The 20,781-nt window shown below is 46.6% G+C and overlaps 1 protein-coding gene across 2 annotated transcripts in view; it reads left to right on the top strand.

The window, feature by feature from the left end:
- The window catches only part of PALB2 (partner and localizer of BRCA2), a 35,895-nt gene that overhangs the window by 347 nt on the left and 14,767 nt on the right, over nt 1-20,781 (top strand). Inside the window, exons 1-10 of one of the 2 annotated variants that reach the window (XM_083152939.1) lie at nt 80-133; nt 2,387-2,440; nt 2,528-2,587; nt 3,810-3,906; nt 4,465-5,862; nt 11,164-12,383; nt 12,727-12,801; nt 17,092-17,256; nt 17,371-17,456; nt 18,436-18,597. In XM_083152939.1, coding sequence (XP_083009065.1) covers nt 95-133; nt 2,387-2,440; nt 2,528-2,587; nt 3,810-3,906; nt 4,465-5,862; nt 11,164-12,383; nt 12,727-12,801; nt 17,092-17,256; nt 17,371-17,456; nt 18,436-18,597 — 3,356 coding nt within the window. In that variant the 5' untranslated portion in view covers nt 80-94. Of the gene's footprint in view, nt 1-79; nt 134-2,386; nt 2,441-2,527; nt 2,588-3,809; nt 3,907-4,464; nt 5,863-11,163; nt 12,384-12,726; nt 12,802-17,091; nt 17,257-17,370; nt 17,457-18,435; nt 18,598-20,781 lie in introns of those variants that run through there. The other variant, XM_083152940.1, reaches the window with a different exon arrangement.

The following is a 20,781-nucleotide window of genomic DNA, read 5'->3' as shown; positions in this document are numbered from 1 at the left end:
GTTCCAGCCTGTATGTATGGCATAGTGCCATCTGCCATGCTGGTAGTTATAGTACCCCGGATAGCTACAGGTATCAGATGTTCCAGCCTGTGCGATGTACCCTGCTAGCATCTGCCATGCTGAGACAGTCAGAGTAAGTGGGGGCCCAGGTTGTCAATGCCTCTTGCCTTAGGGGGCCCTTTGGCCTTAGTGATACTTATTTTCTTCTAACTCAGCATATTATATGTAATAATAAATGGAATGCCTATGCAATAACTTCCAAATGAAATGTAACCATATTTACCTAGTTTTGAGTGTTTTTTTACGGACATTTTAAATTGGGGGGCCCTTGGGTAGGCCTGGGAAGGTAGCACCTAGAAGCGTAGATGTGCACTACTACATATGAGAGGCATGTCAAAAAATAAGTTCCATCCACATGTAGATGAGCCCCAAAGCCTTAAGGTGCTTTTTCATCTTTGGGAAGAGGTGAAAGTGACAGGGCGCAAGGTCGGAGCTGTACGATGGGTGTGGCAGAACCTCCTTGAATTGCAGGCGCTGCAACCCTCTTCCAAAAGATGACAGCACCATAAGGGTCAACACTTCAATTCTGAAGATGAGGTGAAAGCTGCCATTGGGTCCTGGTGTCGAAAATAAACAGACTGACGGGTTTGCCCGGCTCATCAAGTGTTGGCGCACATGCGTGGAAAGGGATTGGGACTATGTTGAAAAGTGAATAGGGCATTACATAGATGATAAACTGAGTTATCACTTACAAAAAAAGTGTTCAATTGTGTTCAAAAATAAAAAAACTTATAGCCATGGAGGGATTACTTTTCCATCCAGCTTCCTGATGCCGCCTCTGAAATCAGGTTGCCTATCACTACTATACAGTTAGCACCATGTGCAAGCCAGTAGTGATTTGTAGCGCACCTCACACACATACGTCACACACCACATGCAGTACAACACACACACCCAAAAACAGTACAGAACACACACACACACTTAAACATTGCACAGATGCAGAAACACACAGAACACACGCACTTATAATAATAATAATTTTATTTATATAGCGCTCTTTCTCCAATAGGAGTCAAGGCGCTTAACAGATAGAATGAATGTAATACAGTACAGGAACAATAAAGTACAGAAAAGCTTTTCATAAACAATACTCAAGGGAATGAAGGAGATGCTTGAGTAAACAGGAAAGTCTCAAGTCTGTTTTTGAAGCATTGTAGAGTGGGGGCCTGGGGTACTGTGCGGGGAAGTGAGTTCCATAAAGTCAGAGCTACATGGCTAAGGGCTCGACCCCCAGATGAATTATGGGAGATCATAGGTACTGCTAAAAGTCCTTCATCTACAGATCGCAGTAATCTGATGGGACAGTATGGAATCAGAAGCTGCTTCAGCCATGTAGGGCTTTGCTACTCAGTAAGTTGAACTTGAAAATGATTTGCCATTTTATGGGCAGCCAGTGAAGGGAGTAGAGAGAGAATAGGGGTTATGGGGCTAGAACAGGGGTGTGGTACAGGGGTCCGACAGTCGGGATCCCGACAGTCATTAGCCCGACGTTGGGATCCCGACTGGCCGGACCCAGACAGCATGGTGAACGCAACTAAGCTCCTTGCGGGCTCGCTGCACTCGGCACGCTGCCTATTCTATTCTCCCTCTATGGGGGTCGTGGACCCCCACGAGGGAAAATAGCCGACGGCCGTCGGGAACACAGCTGTCGGTATTTTGACAGTCGGAATCCCGACGTCGGGTAAATGCCTGTCGGGACCCTGTCCGGCACCCAGAACGGGGCTGGTTGGGTATCAGCCTGGCAGCTGTGTTTTGTACCAGCTGTAATCTGTAAACAAATATTTCATTGCTGTCATTCAATTCAATCAATTTACAGCACTTTTGGAAATGTAAAAACCCCAAAGGATTTCCCGGACAACTCCGGACTGGTCAGCTAGTATTCTATAAATACAAGAAAGTGGGTGCGGGGTATGGCACCAAGCTCCAACTTGAATCAATGGGCCTAATTAAGACCTGTTCCCTAGGCTGCATAGTAAACAGGTCAGCACCACCCTGACGAACTAGTCCTGCAGTGTCTATGCGACTGTACACATGGGCTACTTCTGGGGATGGCCGCCTTCTTATCTCCAGCAGTGATAAGTCAAAATCGCCCATCCTCCAGCCCATGTGTACCCCCTTTAGGGGGTGATTGGCTGGTGCATGATCACCTTCCACTTTATCTCTTTGCCAGGCTTAATACATCTGCCTCTGAATGAGAGTTTTGATGATAACTCTCAAGGGTGTTTGGCTAGCAATCTTATTCTATATCCATCCAAAGCTGATATTACAAATTATAAATATATCATGTGTTTTATATATATATATATCTTTTGCCTGTGTTTAGCGAGCCATGGAGAGTTTGCAGGAGAAAGGACTCACTTTGGATGAGAAATCAAAGGTAACCAGCCAGGTCTTACGGTGTATATAGTACCCATGCCATGTTTACATCATCACTAACATTCTGGTTCTATTCATTTCACCTAAGCTGAAAGAACGGCTCGCCTTGCTGAAAAAGGAATATAGGAGAACGGTGAACCGGTTACAGGTAAGAGCCTCTGTGCATCAGTGCATGTGGGTACACCGGGGAAGGATACATGGGGCCAAATGTAATAGGGTGAGAGTTTCAGAAAGTGAGAGATTTTGGGAGAGTTTTCCCATGTTTTTTAAAGCAGCAATCATCTACACTGCAAAACCAGGTTGATTTTGCCATGTAATTGATTTCTTCTTTAAAAACATGGGAAAACTCTCCCAAAATCTCTCACTTTTTGAAACTCTCACCCTATTACATTTGGCCCATGGTGTGTTCTGTGGTAGGCTGTAAATTCTGTACAGGTGAGAGCCTCTGTGCATCAGTGCGTGTGGGTGCACCGGGGAAGGATACATGGCTGTGTTCTGTGGTAGGCTGTAACCTCTGTACAGGTAAGAGCCTCTGTGCATCAGTGCATGTGGGTGCACCTGGGAAAGATACATGGCTGTGTTCTGTGGTAGGCTGTAACCTCTGTACAGGTAAGAGCCTCTGTGCATCAGTGCATGTGGGTGCACCGGGGAAGGATACATGGTGAGTTCTGTGGTAGGCTGTAACCTCTGTACAGGTAAGAGCCTCTGTGCATCAGTGCATGTGGGTGCACCGGGGAAGGATACATGGCTGTGTTCTGTGGTAGGCTGTAACCTCTGTACAGGTAATAAATATATATATAATGGCAAATAATTTCATATCTTGCTAGAACTTTTGTGAAAGTATAATAGGACATGATGCATTAAGTTTGCTTTATATACCAACGACTCTGCCCTGCTTCGCAAGGGTACATGGCCGAGCACCGACTTCCTCGCGCTTTATATACTGTTGCCGAAGCACGCGCCAACGATAAACTTGGTTCACTTACTGTAAATCATTATTGCTGGGCTCCCATACGCGATAGGCCGATGGGTATTATACCTAAACCTTGAGAACCGCACTACATAATAGTGAAATCTACACAAAAACTTTTCGAGATTAGCACGTTCAGACCGACCGACCGTCACACTTAGGGGACTTTCTTTTATACTATGTAAGGATATAGGCTATGTGGCCAGTATGACGGCATCGCGACTTCCATCAGAAGACTGGCTCCTGGGAGGGGTTAGGTTTAGGCACTAGTGGGATACTTTTGGTTAGGCTGCAGGGTAAGAGTTAGGCACCAAGAAGGGGGATATTGTATGTATCTGATAAAATAATAATGTATTTGACTATAATTATGAGTAAAAATCTTTTTAACCTTCTTTTTCAGAGATCACAGAGAGCTGAGAGAGTGAAGTCACATGTGAAGAAAACCATTGAGGAGCAGAACCGGCTGCTGAGCCAGGAGTCCGCCCTCGTGTCACAAGGTCATTTACACCATGGTTACGAATCACTTGTTGGCTCTGGCTAATCTTTATGAATTTATGCAATGCTATAGCATTGAAGGCTGTCAGATCCGACTTTTTTTTAAAGTCAGATCTTTTTTGTCAGAAACAGCCATGATTGTCGAATTCACGTCCGTTTTCGCCGATCCACGGACTTCCCGACACTTGACAGCCATACAGAGGCTGTTATGCAGGGACTAGCTAGTGCTGTGTACGGTAATTCACTTATGGGTTGTGGAGTAAGTTACTGTAATACTGGGATTATGACGAGGCCCTGTGCCATTGATGGCAGCTGCAATGTTATTTCCCTTACTTTGGCTTTGCAGTGGGGATATTTGGAATCCAGTGACATTAATAGACGCTCCTCACTGTTTTAGTTTGTTTGTTCTTCTAACTACAGATGGAAATTGAAAAATTATTATTTTTTGAAGTTGGAGAATGTATACAAATGTTGTAACATTGGTCATATATCCATGACTTTTATTATTAAATCTACATCCGTAAATGGAACCGTGCGTAACTGTTGGTATTGTTTCATAGGTCTTGGTGTCAATGCCAGAAATGCTTCAGGAGATGTCGGGGAGTCGCAGAGAAGTGCCGGGACCCACATCGTAGACAAAGAGAGGAAGATATGCGTCACCTTCAACCTGGAGCCTGAAGTTCTCCATGCTGGCAGCCACTCTCCCCCATATTCCTGTGGTGAAAGCAGCGGCCGAGGATCCGATACAACAAGCATAGGAGAGGGAGATGGGGCGATTACTCCCAAGCAGAAGAAGAGGAGTCGGCTGAAGCTAAGCAGATCCTTGAGGAGAAGCGGCCTTTCAGCCTCACCGTCTACAGATGTCATTCAGCTCAACAGTAATATTAATGGCCAGCAAACCACTGCAGGGACTGAAAGTTTGTCACCAATGTTTAAGAAGTGCCTTAAAGATGACCTTACCGCAACCATTGATACCACTGTGAGCTCTTCTTCTGAGAACACAAAAGCTGTACACCTCTCTCCTGAGACTGGAGGGAGTCCTGGTGTTGGAACATCACTACTAGCCACAACAGATCATTCTCCAGGTGACCGAATGCAGAACCACAGCACCAAAATGCAGACCAGTAGCACTACATCTATTTTATATGACAGACTGGGAACCGAAGAGGTGCCTGATAGGACATTTAATGCCATTGAAACAACATCTGTTACACCACACAGTCCTCTTCTGTGTTCTGGCATCCAGACTCCTCGCAGGGTTAATTTCCACAGAGAGAACCCCGAGAGGAAAGAAGAATGTAGCCCACTCACCTCCTGCACTCTGGTGGACGGGCTGCTGTTCCCTGTGGAGTATTATGTAAGGACAACGCGCCGCATGACTAGCTGCCAAAGGAAAGTGGATCTTGATGCTGTTATCAACAGCCACCTGGGCTTGGCCAAGAAAGGGACAAGAGGTAGACAATGGAAGAGCAGGATGTCTTTGTCCCCTTCTCTCACGAGGGAGGACAGCCCGAGCATTCTCAATCACCTGACTGTCAGTAACAGTGCTGGGGGGGTTACACGATCCAGACGAGGACGGGGCCGAAAGTCTTGCCCTGCAGTAATGTCTTCTTCTGGTATGAAGGACGTATCAGTCCAACTGGAATTTGACTCTGAGGCCAAACTAGCATTGTGCAGCCTTAAAATTGCCAAAGAAAAGAGTGAAACGGAAGCACCCAGCAAGGTGGATTCACACAAAAATGAGAAGGATTTCGGTGATATAACAGAAAATTCACAAATGAAAGAAACTTTGAAGCCCAGTGAGATTTTTGAGTCAGTCCCATCTGAGAGGAAAGGGTACAGTCTAAGACCTCGGGGTGCTGCAAACCTTTCTTCACCGACATTGCCTGATGACACAGAAGAATTTGATGCTACCCCGTACATCCTCAGGACCTCAAAGGAAACCAATGAACCTACAGGTAGGAGAAATGACTCTCAGTGCTTGGTTAAGTAAAAAAATTGCTGGCTGGCATCATGATAGAGAAAATAAATGTATCCATGGACAGTGGATATAATACTGGGTACTTCCTCATCTTTGCAGCCACGGCTTACACTACAGAACTTACGTAGTGTAACCCACACCACCCTGGGTCCACGCCACCCTCCTGTGTCCACGCCACCATCAATTACCTTTAGTAAAGTTGTGGTGAGCGGAGCGACACACCAAGCCAACAATGGTGCTATTCTGAAAGCGGATAACGTCACTGGCGTAAGCTGTGGCCACAAAGATGAGGAAGTACCAATACTGTAATCCTATGAACCAGGGGCTTGACTTCAGAGGGAGGGTGAGGTGACAACAAACTCCAAAATGCCTCCCGGGGACTGGGGTTAACTTGCACCACTGATGTGAACTAAGCTGTCAGCTGTGATTATGGGACTGAATACTCAAATATGTATATTTGCCCATATACAGAGCTGAACAGCTTCATGCGCTTGGACTGCTGCTCTCTCTACACTTATCTGAAGACTGCAGCAATTGCACATATGCACAGCTCCGCCTGGCCCACCTCCGTTCCATTTGTACGGCCTCTTGTTTGCTCACGTGGAAATGCGTAATAACCTTCTAGTTACCTCCTTTAAGTCACAAGTGGTGCCACGGGCCGAGCTTTATGTGACTGTATTTCTCGGCCTTCACTACAGACACAGATCATACGCAGTGTGATAACACGCAATAGGGCAGATGTATTAAGCCTTAACAAGAGAAAAATGCAAGGGTGATAATGAGAGATACAGTAAACGTCCAGCCAATCACCTGCTAACTGCCATGTTACAGGCTGTGTTTGAAAAAAGTCAGTAAGGAGCTGATTGGCTGGACGTATATCTCTCTTTATCACACTTGCATTTATCTCTTGTTAAGGCTTAATACATCTGATTAATATCTCCCATCTCTCTCCTGTGTTCAAGTCTGCCTCAGCCCCAGTGTAGGCAGCCTATGTGGGCTAAACCACTGACCATTAATCAACACATAGAATTCCTATGAATGAGCAAGGTCTCCGTCTGCTTATAAATGCTATTGGTGGCAGCGTTCACTTTGTTTAAGCAACAAGAGTGCTTTATGCATAAGAGAAACAGTCGGGAACCATTTGACGCATCCCCTTTACTTTCTCCATATTATCATACCTGGGATCGCCCCTTTAGAGACTGATGGTTTCTGCTGTTGTGGGACTAAACAGCCCAGCATAATAATCAGTCTCTCGTCCTCTAACGTCTGTAGTGTTTACAGGAGCAGAGGTCCAATGCCGGCTCTTCCAAAGCTTCAGCTTGACGCCATGGCACCTTCCCTGGGCTTGGAGGTAGGCGCGAGGCTGCGGTTCTTCAGCCACGTATGGGATCATTCTTACCAGGATACCTGGGTAAGAAATGTTATATCCCAGGGTTACAAGTTGGAGTTCTGCACTTGGCCCCCTTACAGGTTTTTCAAATCGGGTCTGTCGGGGTCTCAGGACACCTGAGATACGCTGTTGGTAGCGTTACAGAAGTTGGTTCGTAACCCTGCCACAGTCCCCTTGGGGTGGAGGGGGCAGGGTTACTACTCAAGCCTGTTTGTAGTCCCAAAGCCGGACGTTCTGTGAGACCCATCTTAAACCTAAAGTCACTGAATTCTTACTTGAAGGTGTTCAAGTTCTGTTTGGAATCCTTGCGAGTGGTGATTTCAGGTTTGGAGAGGGTGGAGTTACTTTTATCTGTGGATATAAAGGATGAGTACCTACACATTCCAATATGGCCTCCTCATCAAATATACCTCAGGTTTGTTCTCTTCGATGAGCATTACCAGTTTTAGGCTCTGCCGTTCAGGCTGTCCACGGATCTGAGGGTATTCACAAAGGTGATGGCGGAGATGACGTTGCTGCTATGTACGCAGGGGATCAATATTATCCCATATCTGGATGATCTCTTGATATAAGCGAGGCCCAGGTAACTGCTTTTGGTCAGCATAGATCGGATAACTCAGCTATTGTTACGTTACGGTGCCTACCCAGAGGCTCTAGTTTCTGGGAATGGTCTTGGACATGGTGGCCCAAAGGGTTTTTCTAGCACCGGATAAAGTGGAGACACTTCAGGGAAGTTCTGAGACTGGACAGGGTCTCAGTCCACCTGTTTACCCATCTCTTAGGCAAGATGGTTGCGTTCTATGAGGCAATTAATTTAAGCCGCTTCCACGCCAGGGGTTTCAGTTGGACCTCCTGCACAAATAGCCGGGTTTGCATCTACAGATGCATTGATTGATTTCCCCTCAGGCCAGGATATCCCTGATGTGGTGGCTGCAACCGTCCCACCTGTCGGAAGTGGCAAAGGTTTGGAATCCAGGATTGGATTCTGCTTACATCACACGCAGGTCTGAGAGGTTGGAGGCAAGTGGTCATGCCACGAGTCCATTATTCCAATAAATATCTTGAAACTCAGAGCTATTCAAGAGGCCATTCTTCAGGCCTCCCTTCTATCCCTGAACCAAGCTGTTCAGGTGCAGTTGGGCAATGCTACGGCTGTAGCGTACATAAATCGTCAGGGAGACGAAGAGCAGGGCCTGCATGAGAGGTGTCCAGGATTCTTGTCTGGGCAGAAAGAAATCTAAGGGCCATATCGACCGTCTTCATACCGGGCTTGGAAAACTGGGAAGCCGACTATCTCAGTCGTGACATGCACCCCGGAGAATGGGAGCTACACCCTAAGCTGTTTCGTCTGCTCACAAGTTGGGGCTGTCCAGATATAGACCTGATAGCATCTCGGCTCAACAAGAAGCTTCGACTCTATTGTGCCAGAACCAGGGACCCTCAGGCTGTGGTGGTGGATGCACTGTCGACACCATGGCTGTATCGGCTTGTTTTCCATTTGCCCTCCAATACTGTTGTTGTCTCAGGTGCTCCGCAAGGTCAGGAAGGAGAAGGTGCAGGTGATTCTAATCACTCTGGACTGGCCCAGGAGACCTTCTGGCCATGTTGGTCTTCTACAGCAAGGCCCCTTCGTTTATCCAAACTTACAACAGCTTTGTCGGCTTGGAGGTTGAGCGGACTATCTTAGCCAGGAAGGGTATTCTCGACAACGTGATTTCAACTATGATCCAGGCTAGGAAGCTGGTTACTTCCAATTATGATACATGTCTTGGTATGAGGGGAGAAATTGCTCTCCCACTGTCTTTCATCTGGGCCGGTCCCTGCGGTTTTTACAGGCTGGAGTGGATATGGGCCTGCGTTTGGGCTCCATAAAGGTGCAGATCTCTGACTTAGCTGTCTTTTTTCAGAAACAACTAGCCTTGTTGCCGGAGGTTCAGACCTTTGTACAAGGAATGCTTAACATTCAACCTCCCTTTGTACCCCACCCCATAGCTTCCTGGGACCTGTCAGTGGTTTTTTACATTTCTGCAGTCCTCCTGGTTTGAGCCGTTGGACTCTGTAGAGGACAAGTTCCTTACTTGGAAGATGGTAATGCTTTTTGCTTTGGCCTCCGCTAGGAGGGTTTCCGAATTAGAGACCTTGTCATTCTAGAGCCCATATTTGGTCTTTTAAAAGGATAGAGCGGAACTCAGGACTTGCCCGCAGTTTCTGCCTAAGGCAGTTTCGGCGTTTCACCTGAACCAACCCATTGTAGTTCCGGTGCAGTCTGGTTCATCTGACATTCCAAAATCTTTGGATGTCGTGTGGGCCTTGAAGATTTATCATGAGAGAACGGCAGGTATCAGGAAGACGGATTTCCTTTTTGCGCTGTAAGATGCTCATAAGAAGGGTTGTCCTGCCTCGAGGCAATCTATTGGCAGATGGCTTTGTCTGACAGTAGGCTCATACATTGGCAGCTTTGCCAGTTCCGCAGTCTATTCCAGTTCACTCCACCAGGTCTGTGGATTCCTCCTGGGTGACTGCCCAGGCAGTTTCAGCATTGCAGCTCTGCTGACCTACTACTTAGTCTGGGAATAACACATTTGTTCTTTTCTAGAAGTTTGATACCCTGGCCCATGAGGATACCCAGTTTGGGCAGATGGTGCTGCAGACATCTCACCACGTTCCTGCCCGTTCTGGAAGATTTGAGACATCCCCATCGTACCCCAGTATCCCTTATGGATGATCGAGAAATAGGATTTTAAATTCCTACCGGTAAATCCTTTTCTCTGAGTCCATAAGGGATACTGGGCACATCCCTCAGTGGTTTGCCGTTCTGCAGGTAGTATTGTTGACTTACCTTGCAGTGCCAGTTGTGTAACAACAGATTTTTGTTTTCTGTTATGTATGCTGTATTGGTTGTTTGTCTCACCACTATACTGGGCTGTGGGAGGGGGCAAACGGGGAGGAGCCAGCACATCCTGTTAATGTTTTTTATGTGCACTTGCTCCTTTGGACCCCATCGTACTAAGAGAAGTCCAGTATCCCTTATGGACTCAGAGAAAAGGATTTACCGGTAGGCATTTAAAATTAATTTTCTGAATTGGGTAAAGCAAATCCGAAACCCTATTGCATCCCCAGGTATATGTGTGAGCCAACCAGATTTCAGTGCCAGGGAAATCTTTAATACCCACTGGTATTTGAGTTTGCATTTAAAAACATAAAACTCCAGTGAAACCGCATCAATTGCTTGTTGAACACATTGGTATGAGAAGGCAGCCAAATGCTTCCATAGGTGTGAGCTCATTTCCAGCCCAATTTTGAGCATCTTGCTAACATTAGAAAGTTAGTACAATACCCAAAATTGATGCTAACAATATGAGTCTAAGGCAGGTCTACCCAAACTACACCTCCTACTGTATAGAGCGGCAAATCCTGGTTGTTCTAGGAGCCAGAGATGGACCCTTAATGCCGACACAACTGGAGGAGACTGTGGGGGTATATTCAATGTCGGGGGCGAGCTGTGCTGCCTGCTTGCTGTCACAGCTCAGCCTGTCAGTATTCGACTGGCAACACTCCCCCCCCCCCCCCCCTCGCATACGCCGATTCCCACTCAATCCATTTTTGGAGCGAGGGGTAATCGCCGTATGTGGCCGTAGAAGCAGCGAGACGAAATGCAGCAGGCTCCCTGCATTATCCACGAGCTGGTTTTCGGCAATCCCCGCCGTTTAACCCCCCTCGCCAGCCGCATTGAATACAGGCCTATGGATAAAACACTAGATCCAATCAAAACTTTTTTTTATAAAGTTATCCTTAATATGTGGTTAATGTGGATATAGATGTTTTTCATATTCTAACTACATATTTTGTTTCTTTTATCTCCTTTCTGTCTACAATCGTTCCCTGCAGGCTCCTCCCCATTTCCCTCTTTCAGAGGCAGGATCAGCCTGGAACATCTAGTGCAGCGTGTAGACATTACAGATTTCCATTTGCCTGATGAAGAGTTTGGTTCCCTGAAGCTTGAGAAGCTGAAATCCACTAGTCAACTGGAATCATTTGTTCCCAGAGCAACCAAAGTAAGAAGGAAATCCGTCCGGACTCGAGGAAGTCACCACGGAACATTGGAAGACCACTCAGCTGTGCTACACGGAACACTGGGAGATTGTCTTAGCGCATCTAAACCAGACTTGAAACATTTACTATTTCATAAAAACTGTCTGAACAGTGATCAGTCTTCTGATAGCCAAGGGAACACTTCAGGGATCAATGTTCCGTTTTCCATTGAGGCATCCAAAAATGTTCTGACCATATCTAAAATTTGCCTTAATAGTGACCCAATAAACGCATTTAATCTTTCACCAGAGATCTGCAGACCGGTGGAAACTTTTGATTTTCCATGTTCCCCAAAAACGTGTCCGTATCCTCTCCACCAGCCACTTTCAGGAGCGGGTCTTGATTCCACTGTGGCAACAGTGGAAGAAAAGCTTTGCAACAATGACACTGTGTCCAAATTAGACTCACAGACTCCATTTTGTGCCTTAAGTCACGATGAGCCAAATCTTTTTGTGCTTAGGACGGATGTTTTGGGAACACTTGCACAGCCTGAAAGCGTTGGAGACAATCCTCTTGTCTTAAGCAGAGATATGGAATCTGTTGTGGATGCACCCTCTCACACAGATACCCCCTCCAACCTGTCTTCTCCAAAATGCAGTGTCCTCTACTCCACCTCATTGTGCTCTGTCCCTCTAGACAGTAACAATGAGTGTGTGGCACCAGACTGCACATCACAGTTTCCTTTATTGGGGCAAACCCCTGCTGCCTTCTTGTCCCAGTCCGGCAACACTCCTGTGAACACATGTAGGCAGCAAACTATCTTGAAAACTGCGCTCTTACTTCCCGAGGCCTCTGGAAAAGACTCCCATGAACTCACATCCGCGTTTAGTGAGGAGAGTGTTGTACTGGGCGAGACTGGTGTCAGTCAGTTCAGTGGAGTATTTTCCCTGTCTGGTGATGTATATGAACTGTGTGATAGAACGATTGCACACAAGCAGTGTGATAATACAGAAGGTTGTGGAAAGAAGAGTCTGCCAGCTGTAACTCCCATGATCAACAAAGAGGGAGAGGTTGATGTAAGTTTTATTTTATCACTGAACATTGCATGTGCAGTATTTGGCTTTTACTGTTTTCTATTTCCTCTACACCTCCATTCAGGTTGTTATTTACGCCGTATAATATAACATTGCTGGGTTATGTGTTCTAAGTCAGGTCATCAATCGCAGAGACAATTTCCTTGTTTATACTCAAATAAGCATGGTTTGCAGACAAGGAATACCCCTTTCACACCAAGTCTGTCCATTGATACCCGGGAGGGCACCTGGGTTCATTGTGGGCAGACAGGGGAGTGGCCAACGCTGAGAGTCCAATGTTTCTTTTATGATTTAACCCAAGATAAGTTATCTGTCTTCCTTCCAGGTAACTGCACCCAGACCGGATGATGATAACGCAGAATTAGGGAATGGATCGCTGCGCCTCATCTCAGAAATTCAGGTCAGTAAGGGGTACATTTACTAAGTTGGGAGTTCTACTGAAAATTAGATGTTGCCCATAGCAACCATTTGGATTCTATCTATTATCTTCTAGAACAGACATGTCCAAAGTCAAGCCCGGGGGCCAATTGCGGCCCGTGCTGTCATTTCCAATGGCCCGCAGCCTCCAGCTGGAAGCGGGCAGAGCATGAGATGTGGGAAGCACAGCACAGGACACTAAAGGTGGGGCCCCGGCAAGCGTGCCTTTACCTTGCTGTCTGCTGCAGTGAGGAGGTGCCGGCCGCCACAGTCAGATGTGTAGTGTTCACTCTAGGATTTTTTTAGGGCAGGGTGCTGACCACCGAGCAGGGCACATTTTTTCAATCGGGGGGGCACATTTTTCAATCGGGAGGGCACCCCCCCACGACACACACACGCCCTAGACAAAATGCCCACAGTAGCGCCCTAGACAAAGTGCCACCAGTAGTGCCATGCTGCCAGTATAATTGACACACATAATTATTAGTATAATGCCCCCCAGCAGTGACACATATGCAGTTTCCCTGCAACACTCACCGCCCCAGCTTGGCCTCTTCTGAGAGGAGAAGCGGAGATCACTTCCCCCCCCTCACTGCATGACCCAGCTTCTATTTGAAATATGGCGCCAGCTCCTGAGCCTGGTAGCCAATCATTGACCCCACCTTCTGGCACCCATGCTCTGATTCCTGGGAGGTGGCGCATTTAAAATGTAGAAAATGCCTGCAGTCGGCAGAGCCAGATTAAGCCCTTGGGGTGCCCCCCAGCTCTGCCCCACACTCCATAACCGTACCGGCAACAAGCAGCATGGGCCGGTCTCACACACAGTAGTCTGTAATTGCTTATTGCCCAGGGAGAGGGGCACATGGCCTGAGGCAGACAAAGAAGGAATTATTGCCATCACATTACATTAATGATCTCCAGGACGAGCTACTATCGGAGACCCCTTGCTCAACCAACAGTGCAAATAAATAAATCTTTATTAATTGGAGCTGGACGCAAATGAAACCTACTAAGGTGACTCCTCCCTTTAAAGAAAACAAAAACATTTCCCCCTACAGTAAAAAAACGTATATTATATCCCCCACAATAACCCACATATTATTACCTTCAAATAAAAAGTAAACTGCAAGGAAACTAAGATGTTACAGACCGTCCCCATGTCACACACAGCAGCAGCACAGACCACTATGCAGGAAAGTACAGCTACTTCCTGCATACAAACAGTTAATGAGGAGTCTGCTTTCCGGGGCAGTAATAAATCACTGAACGGGACAAGGGAACAGTGAGGGTATACCTGAGTAATGCAGGCTGCTCCTGTCATTGCTACAGTCACAGCTTTGATCACATAGTGCACATCGCACTGATCAATGCTTTCACTTTTGAACTTGCCGCCTCTTGCTCTCCCGAGTCACGGCTGTTCCGGACCATCACGCTACCTTTCTGTAGCGCTTAGCAGCAGCTGTCCGGGGCAACTTTCTACGTATATATGTGCTGCTGCTTTCAGCCTCCCCTTGTCTCACTGTGCTGGGAGCCCTCTCTGCTGCTGCATAATAACAGCAGGACAAGGAAGGGGATCTAGCCTCTACCCGAGTGACAAAGTGGACACACTCCGTAGTGGTGAGCGGCGAGGCGAGGGGGAGGAGGGATGCTTCCTGGTAGAGCTGTCAGCCGCTCACATAAAGGAGGTGAGCAGCCTGTCAGCGCGGCTATGGACGCTGGAGACTGCAGGGCTGAGGGGACTCAGTATCCACACGCTGCCGCGCTCAGCAGTGTGTACACTCAGCGGGCGGGTACTACAAGCGCGGCAACAGCCGGGGAGGGACACTGACAGTAATTTCTCAGCGCATATTAACTGTACAGGGCGGGCAAAAACGGGCAGGGCGGATTTCGGCAGCTTTTAAAGGGGCAGGGCGCAGCGCCCTGCAAAATAAGCCTAGCGGGAACACTAGATGTGTTTGGCGTCCTACCCCTGCTGCTGCAATCGTATATCACCCTACTCCACAATCACAGTGACAGCAGTGTTTGGGAAGGGGGGCAGCAAGGCTTGCTCCCGTAACATGCAGAGCGTAGGAGGGCAGCAGCTGGAGCCCAAGCATCTCCTGTCCTTGCAGTGCCTGCTTTGCCTCTCCTTCCTCTGGCTTACACAAGGAGCTGGGAAACATACAGAGAAGGGAGGGTGCAGAGTGGGGGACATACAGTGAAGGAGGGTCAGGCTGGGGGACATACAGTGAATGGAGGCAGTGATGGCCATTCAGAGAAGGAGGGGCAGGGGCAGGCTGGGGGTCATACAGTAAAGGAGGGTCAGGCTTGGGGATATACAATGAATGGAGGCTCTGATGGACATTAAGAGAAGGGGGCAGAGTGAATGGGTGCAGAGTGGGGAACATACAGTGAATGGGGGACATACAGTGAAGGAGGGGCAGTCTGGGGGAAATACCTTGAAGGGGCAGGCTGGGGGACATAGATTGAATGGGGGCAGAGTGGGGGACCATTTTGATGTAATTAATGATTCAAAGAATGTCAGGCTGAATGGTCGGCCCCCACACATTTACACTTCACCAAATCTGGCCCTCATCGCAAAAAAGTTTGGACACCCCTGTTCTAGAAGGTGCAAAATAACTCCCATTTTAGTGAATTTACCCCTACATCTCTCACTCCTCTGTGGGTTTTTGTCTTGCCACACCAGATCACAGTTCATGTGCCATCACCAGAAGGGCTACGAAGGGTAACCTAACAGTATTACGTGATACTAATCTCTGTTACAGGCCCATTTATCAGGAATTGCATTTGCAGTGTGATCTGGCTGCAGTGCAGGATGCAACAATCTGTTCCAGAGGGGGTCCTTGCAAAGTGTTTGCATGGTTGCAGGGCTCCTTTCTATACACCGTCCTACTGACCAGGCATGTGGTGGCTAATTATGGCACTTATAGGCTACAACAGGCTATAATGCCATCTTCTGGTGACATTAGCTGCAGGGGACAATCTCTGGAATGTTCCCCATTCCGGATGTTTATAAATCTGGCATCATCACATCCGCCATAGAAACCTACTGTATAGAGATTGCAGCTGTGCTCTGGAATGGAGGGTTCGCATCCGGTATTAGAGATACCTGCTGCGGTGTATGTATGATATAGTAATGTGCTACTAAATATTTGCAGTTGCTTCCAAATAATGGGTGTTTTCTGATAATAAGCCGCATATATTCAATGATAAGTTAATGAGCCCTTTTTTGAGAAGTTCTCAGAGTCTAGTAGAGTGCTGGCTAACCTTAACAATCCAGCTGTTGTTGAACTACACATCCCAGCATGCCCTGCTACAGTGTTACTATTTGGCCATGCTAAAACTGATGCAGGGCATGCTGGGATGTGTAGTTCAACAACTGTTGGAGTGTCATGGTTAGCCATCACTGGTCTAGTAGGACAAGTGTATTGGAGTATTTGTAGATACACTATGGGTATGTTTAATTAGCTATAAGTGTCTTATTACTTTGGGTGTGAGTACAAACCATCCGCCAATGTGGTCATTGGCTAATTGAACTAATTAGTCCCTTATGGGAGACGGTTGTCCAGTGTCAGTATGTTATTGGTGCATACCTGCCAACATGACCCATTCCAGAAGGAACAAAATGCTCTGTTCCTGAACCCTATTAATATAAGATTGCTGCCACCTTTGTTATCAATGAACGAGTGTAACACAGCTGATGGCAATTCTAAATTAAGAGGGAAGTCCATGGACAGAGTACTTTGTCACTCCAGGTTGTGAGTTCAGATTCACCAGTGTGTTCTCCTTATTCTGAGTACTGTAGCGCGCCCTTTCCAACAATATTCCGTCTGTCCGTCCTGATGAATGTACACTGTAGACCATGCTGTGAGTACTCTAATACCTTTTTCAAACCGCAATTATTACCGGGTAAAATCCTGTGTTTTTACCGTTTCAAATCAGTAATATGTGCGGTGTGAAAGGTTTGTTTTGAATTTACCGGTTCAAGAAAACCGGTAATTCAAAACGGTAAAACAGGGTCCTATCAGTGTCCCTGTGTAATGTGAAGGGACAAAACGGCATTGAAATGGTAATACCCCTTTCAGACGGCTCTTAAACGTGTAATATACCATTTAAGATATGCGGAGTGAAAGGGGTTAAGGCTGTCTGACCCATTTTTCAAAACGTTTTCAATTACTGGGTCAATGGCGTTTTTGCGGTGTGAAAGCAGTATTACTGATACAGGAGCATTGGATAGCATTAATAACGTTCACTGCTGGGGCTCTGCTTGCAGGACACCTGCGGGGGAGGCTGCGTGGTGGATCTGTGCTCTGTATGGTGGGAATTCTACGGCTGCACTGACCTGTGCATTGTGTCAGCGGGTGAATCCTCAGTCTGTCTTTGGAGGCCCCAGGCAGCAGGACAGTGGAAATGCGCTCACACCTGGAATTTCCTAGAGGTAAGTTGGTGAGAAAAATAAGTGATATATCAGTATATACAGAATATCAGCTGTACACTGGAGCGTGGTACTTGTGTGCAGGACCAGACACCTGATACTGTGTTTTGATTCTAGATACCAGTTATCCAGATTTTACCTTTATCCCAAGAAAAAAACCTTTTGTGTGTGGCCTTGGGGAATCTAGAAATTGTGGAAATTTGGTAAGATTGCAACTAAAGTAAATAAGACTGTGCTAAAATGAGAACTATTTGTAAAAATACATTGGTGACACCTGCAGGTTATAGAGTGCAACTACCGAAAGTACTGAGCATATCAACCTTCACAACCATAACATGCTGTTCTGTTAGTAAGGCACCCCATGTCTTCCACCAGAGTTAAGGGTCCTACACGGGCCGACGAGCGTTCTGAATTAAGCTACTACGCTCAGAACGCTCAGTGTCTGTGTGCTGAGCAAGGGTCGGGCAGTGTTCTCCGTTGAGAACACCGGCCTAGACCGATTAATAACCTGCGTGGACCGGCGAGCTGCACATTTAAAACACTGTGCTGTACACACACACACACACACACACACACACACACAATGATTTACATGCATTTTCTGAGAGATTTAGTAAAATCGCTAAAAAAAAATGCCTAAATGTCGCCCCGTGTGTAGGGCCCATAAGCGGCTAGACTTTGGTGTAAGATTACATTACTCATACCTGCCTACTTTTTATAGGCTATTTCACATGCTCCGGCTCCTGCCGGGCGGCGAAACCCCGCACTTCCAAATGCAGTGCCGCACACAGTAGTTATTAATGGACACGGGACGGCCACGGCCTGGCCGCACGGTTGCCGCCGGATCCCACCACTGGAAGAGATGGCTGCCGGGCTGTGGCCATCCCCTCTATTGTAAACTGCTATGTGCGGCACGGCTTCCTGGCCGTGCAGGGTTTCGCCGCCCGGCAGGAGCCGCAACGTGTGAAATTGCCCTATCACTCCTCTCCAGGAGAAGCCCGGAGAGGAGTGAAAGGGGGGCAGGACGAGACTACGTGGTCGGGGGCGGGACGAGGCTGATGTCACCAAGCCCCATCCCCATAATAGTCATCCGTGTTAAACATCTTCGACGGCCCATCATCTGTGTATGTTGGGGGGTCTTCCAGCTTTGATATACTTGTTTTGCTCTGTAATGTTGCACAGGGTGCTGTTGTCACATCCAACATGCCAGAGGTGGGAGAAGCAGTTGGTCAAATGTGGGAACATCAAGACTGCTCAGGGGCTGTCCAGGTACCGGGTGGTCTGCAGCAGCGGAGTGGGAGACGGTCAAGTGGTGGAACTCTGGCAGCTGTCAGAGGAAGGAAGGTGAGGGAAACGCTTTCCTAAACATACATTCTATGTCTACCTACCTGTCACCTCAGGATGGGCGCCAGCGTAACGTCACTATGTAGGAACTTTTCTGAAAATATGAAAATTGCATTATATTGCGGGATACGGTCATTTGGTCTACATTATGTTGGTCGACAAGCATGTTGGTGGACATGGTTTTAGGTCTACAGGTCATTAGGTCGACACAAGCAGTAGATTGATTATGAAATATAAGTATTGTCAGAATAATCACACCGATGCATCGTTTGAAATGGCTAAATCTTGTTATTCTATTGATATAAAATAGATGACATTATACATTGTATATGGATGCATACAAATCCTTTGATTATATGGACATAGAGCTGAATTGCATCAATTATGGATAATACAGATTTTTTTAAATGTTTATGTAGGAACTATAGTTTGTGATAGGATAGGGATAAATATATCATCATTGATCGATTAATTACATTAGATGTCTTGAGCAAAATGATCTCATATGTATAATACAGATGAGTCTTTAATTATATCCAAATGTCCTCAGATGTCCCAGGCAAAATGGTGGTGCACATATTTCCACCAACCGGGTTTAGTCAGAATCCTGATAGAAAGGCTTTATACCCACTTCCGCCAACCACATGAACCGGAATCTCGGTAAAATTGCGATAAATACACTTCCGCCAACCATAGTGAGCCAGAATTGCGGCTCATATTGTTTCTGCCAATTCTACTGAGCCTGAATCCTGGCGAAATGGCTACAGATGCACTTCCGCCAACCACAGTGAGACGGAATCCCAGCTCACAATACTTCCGCCAATCACTGCGATAGATCTCCGCTCTACACTGCGATCATGCCGTATACAGAGACTGCAGTGGGGATCGGGAGAAATAGGCGCATTTACAGGAGATGATACACTCTGTAAAGAAGGTATTATTGATGTTTACTCTCTTTATGATAAGTTTACATGTCCACTCTGTCTGGATTAATTATATGATCATGTGACAGCTCCCGGTCACATGACCATACAGATCCCTGTTATAAACCTATGTTTTTTGGTTCATTCCTTATAAAAACTATGAAATGATATAAATGTCTTTAGACTAAGATGACTTTATATAGGTATGTCTTTATTTAAGTAAATTATACACCGCTAGGTACACCTGTAAATATTTTTGTAATTAGCCTGGAGGTATGTATACAAGCCCCAGGACACCATTGACTCATTCTGCTCCTGATGAAGACGTGGGCACTTCCACGTTGAAACGCGTTGAGCCTGTGAGCCTATCTGAGCCTGCTTTTAAATTGACCCCTTACCTTTCATTTGGACATTGAATCTGCACACTAAGGATACTATTCCATCCAATTCCGGACCAGCTAAAAAGAAGGACTTCCAGGATCCATTTATTCCTACACGGCAATGGACAGCTTCCACTAATTCCATCTCGTAGACCCCTTGCATAATAACACCATCGAGTTTGTTTGAATGCGGATTAAAAATTTGCCTGGACTCCAACACCCCCCCAGCTGGACATTAGACCGGACTTCTATGTGGCCTCTTCTGTACCCACAAATATTCGTGTGGAGGTGCAGTATATATATATATATATATATATATATATATATATATATATATAAAGCAGTTGTTTATGAATGTAAGGCTCAATTTACCAATTATGCATGCTAATAAATTTTAATCTTTATTGTTTACCAGTAAATTTTTGTTATAGCTAGCCGTGGTGTTGTTTTATACATCAGTATAACATCAGCGCTGTTCCATTTCCTTTTCCTCGACACAAGCATTAGATCGACAGTGTCAAAAAGTCCACATGGGGTTCTTCACAGTTTTTTTGAGCCAACGTGCCGACAGGCGGCATTTCATGCCCTACCATCCATTATGGCATGGTGGGAGAATAAAACAGAATGGCGAGAGATGCGAGGGGATGCGGTGATCTGGAAACTGTGTCCACGTCGACTGTGTCGACATTCAGGGGGAAAAAACAGTGAAAAACCCAGTCGACATTTTGACTGTCAACCTAATGTTTGTGTCGACCTATTGTCCTGTCGACCTAGACCCAGGTCGACCTTGTCTCAAGTCGACCTAGAACAGGCATGTCCATCGTTGGCCCTCCAGATGTTGTGAAACTACACATCCCAGCATGCTTTGCCACAGTTTTGCT

The sequence above is a fragment of the Crinia signifera genome, chromosome 7 (assembly GCF_055691185.1).
Source record: "Crinia signifera chromosome 7, ASM5569118v1, whole genome shotgun sequence".
Lineage (NCBI taxonomy): Eukaryota > Metazoa > Chordata > Amphibia > Anura > Myobatrachidae > Crinia > Crinia signifera.
Note: the sequence above shows the minus strand (reverse complement) of the source record. Positions and strands in the feature narration are given on the sequence as shown.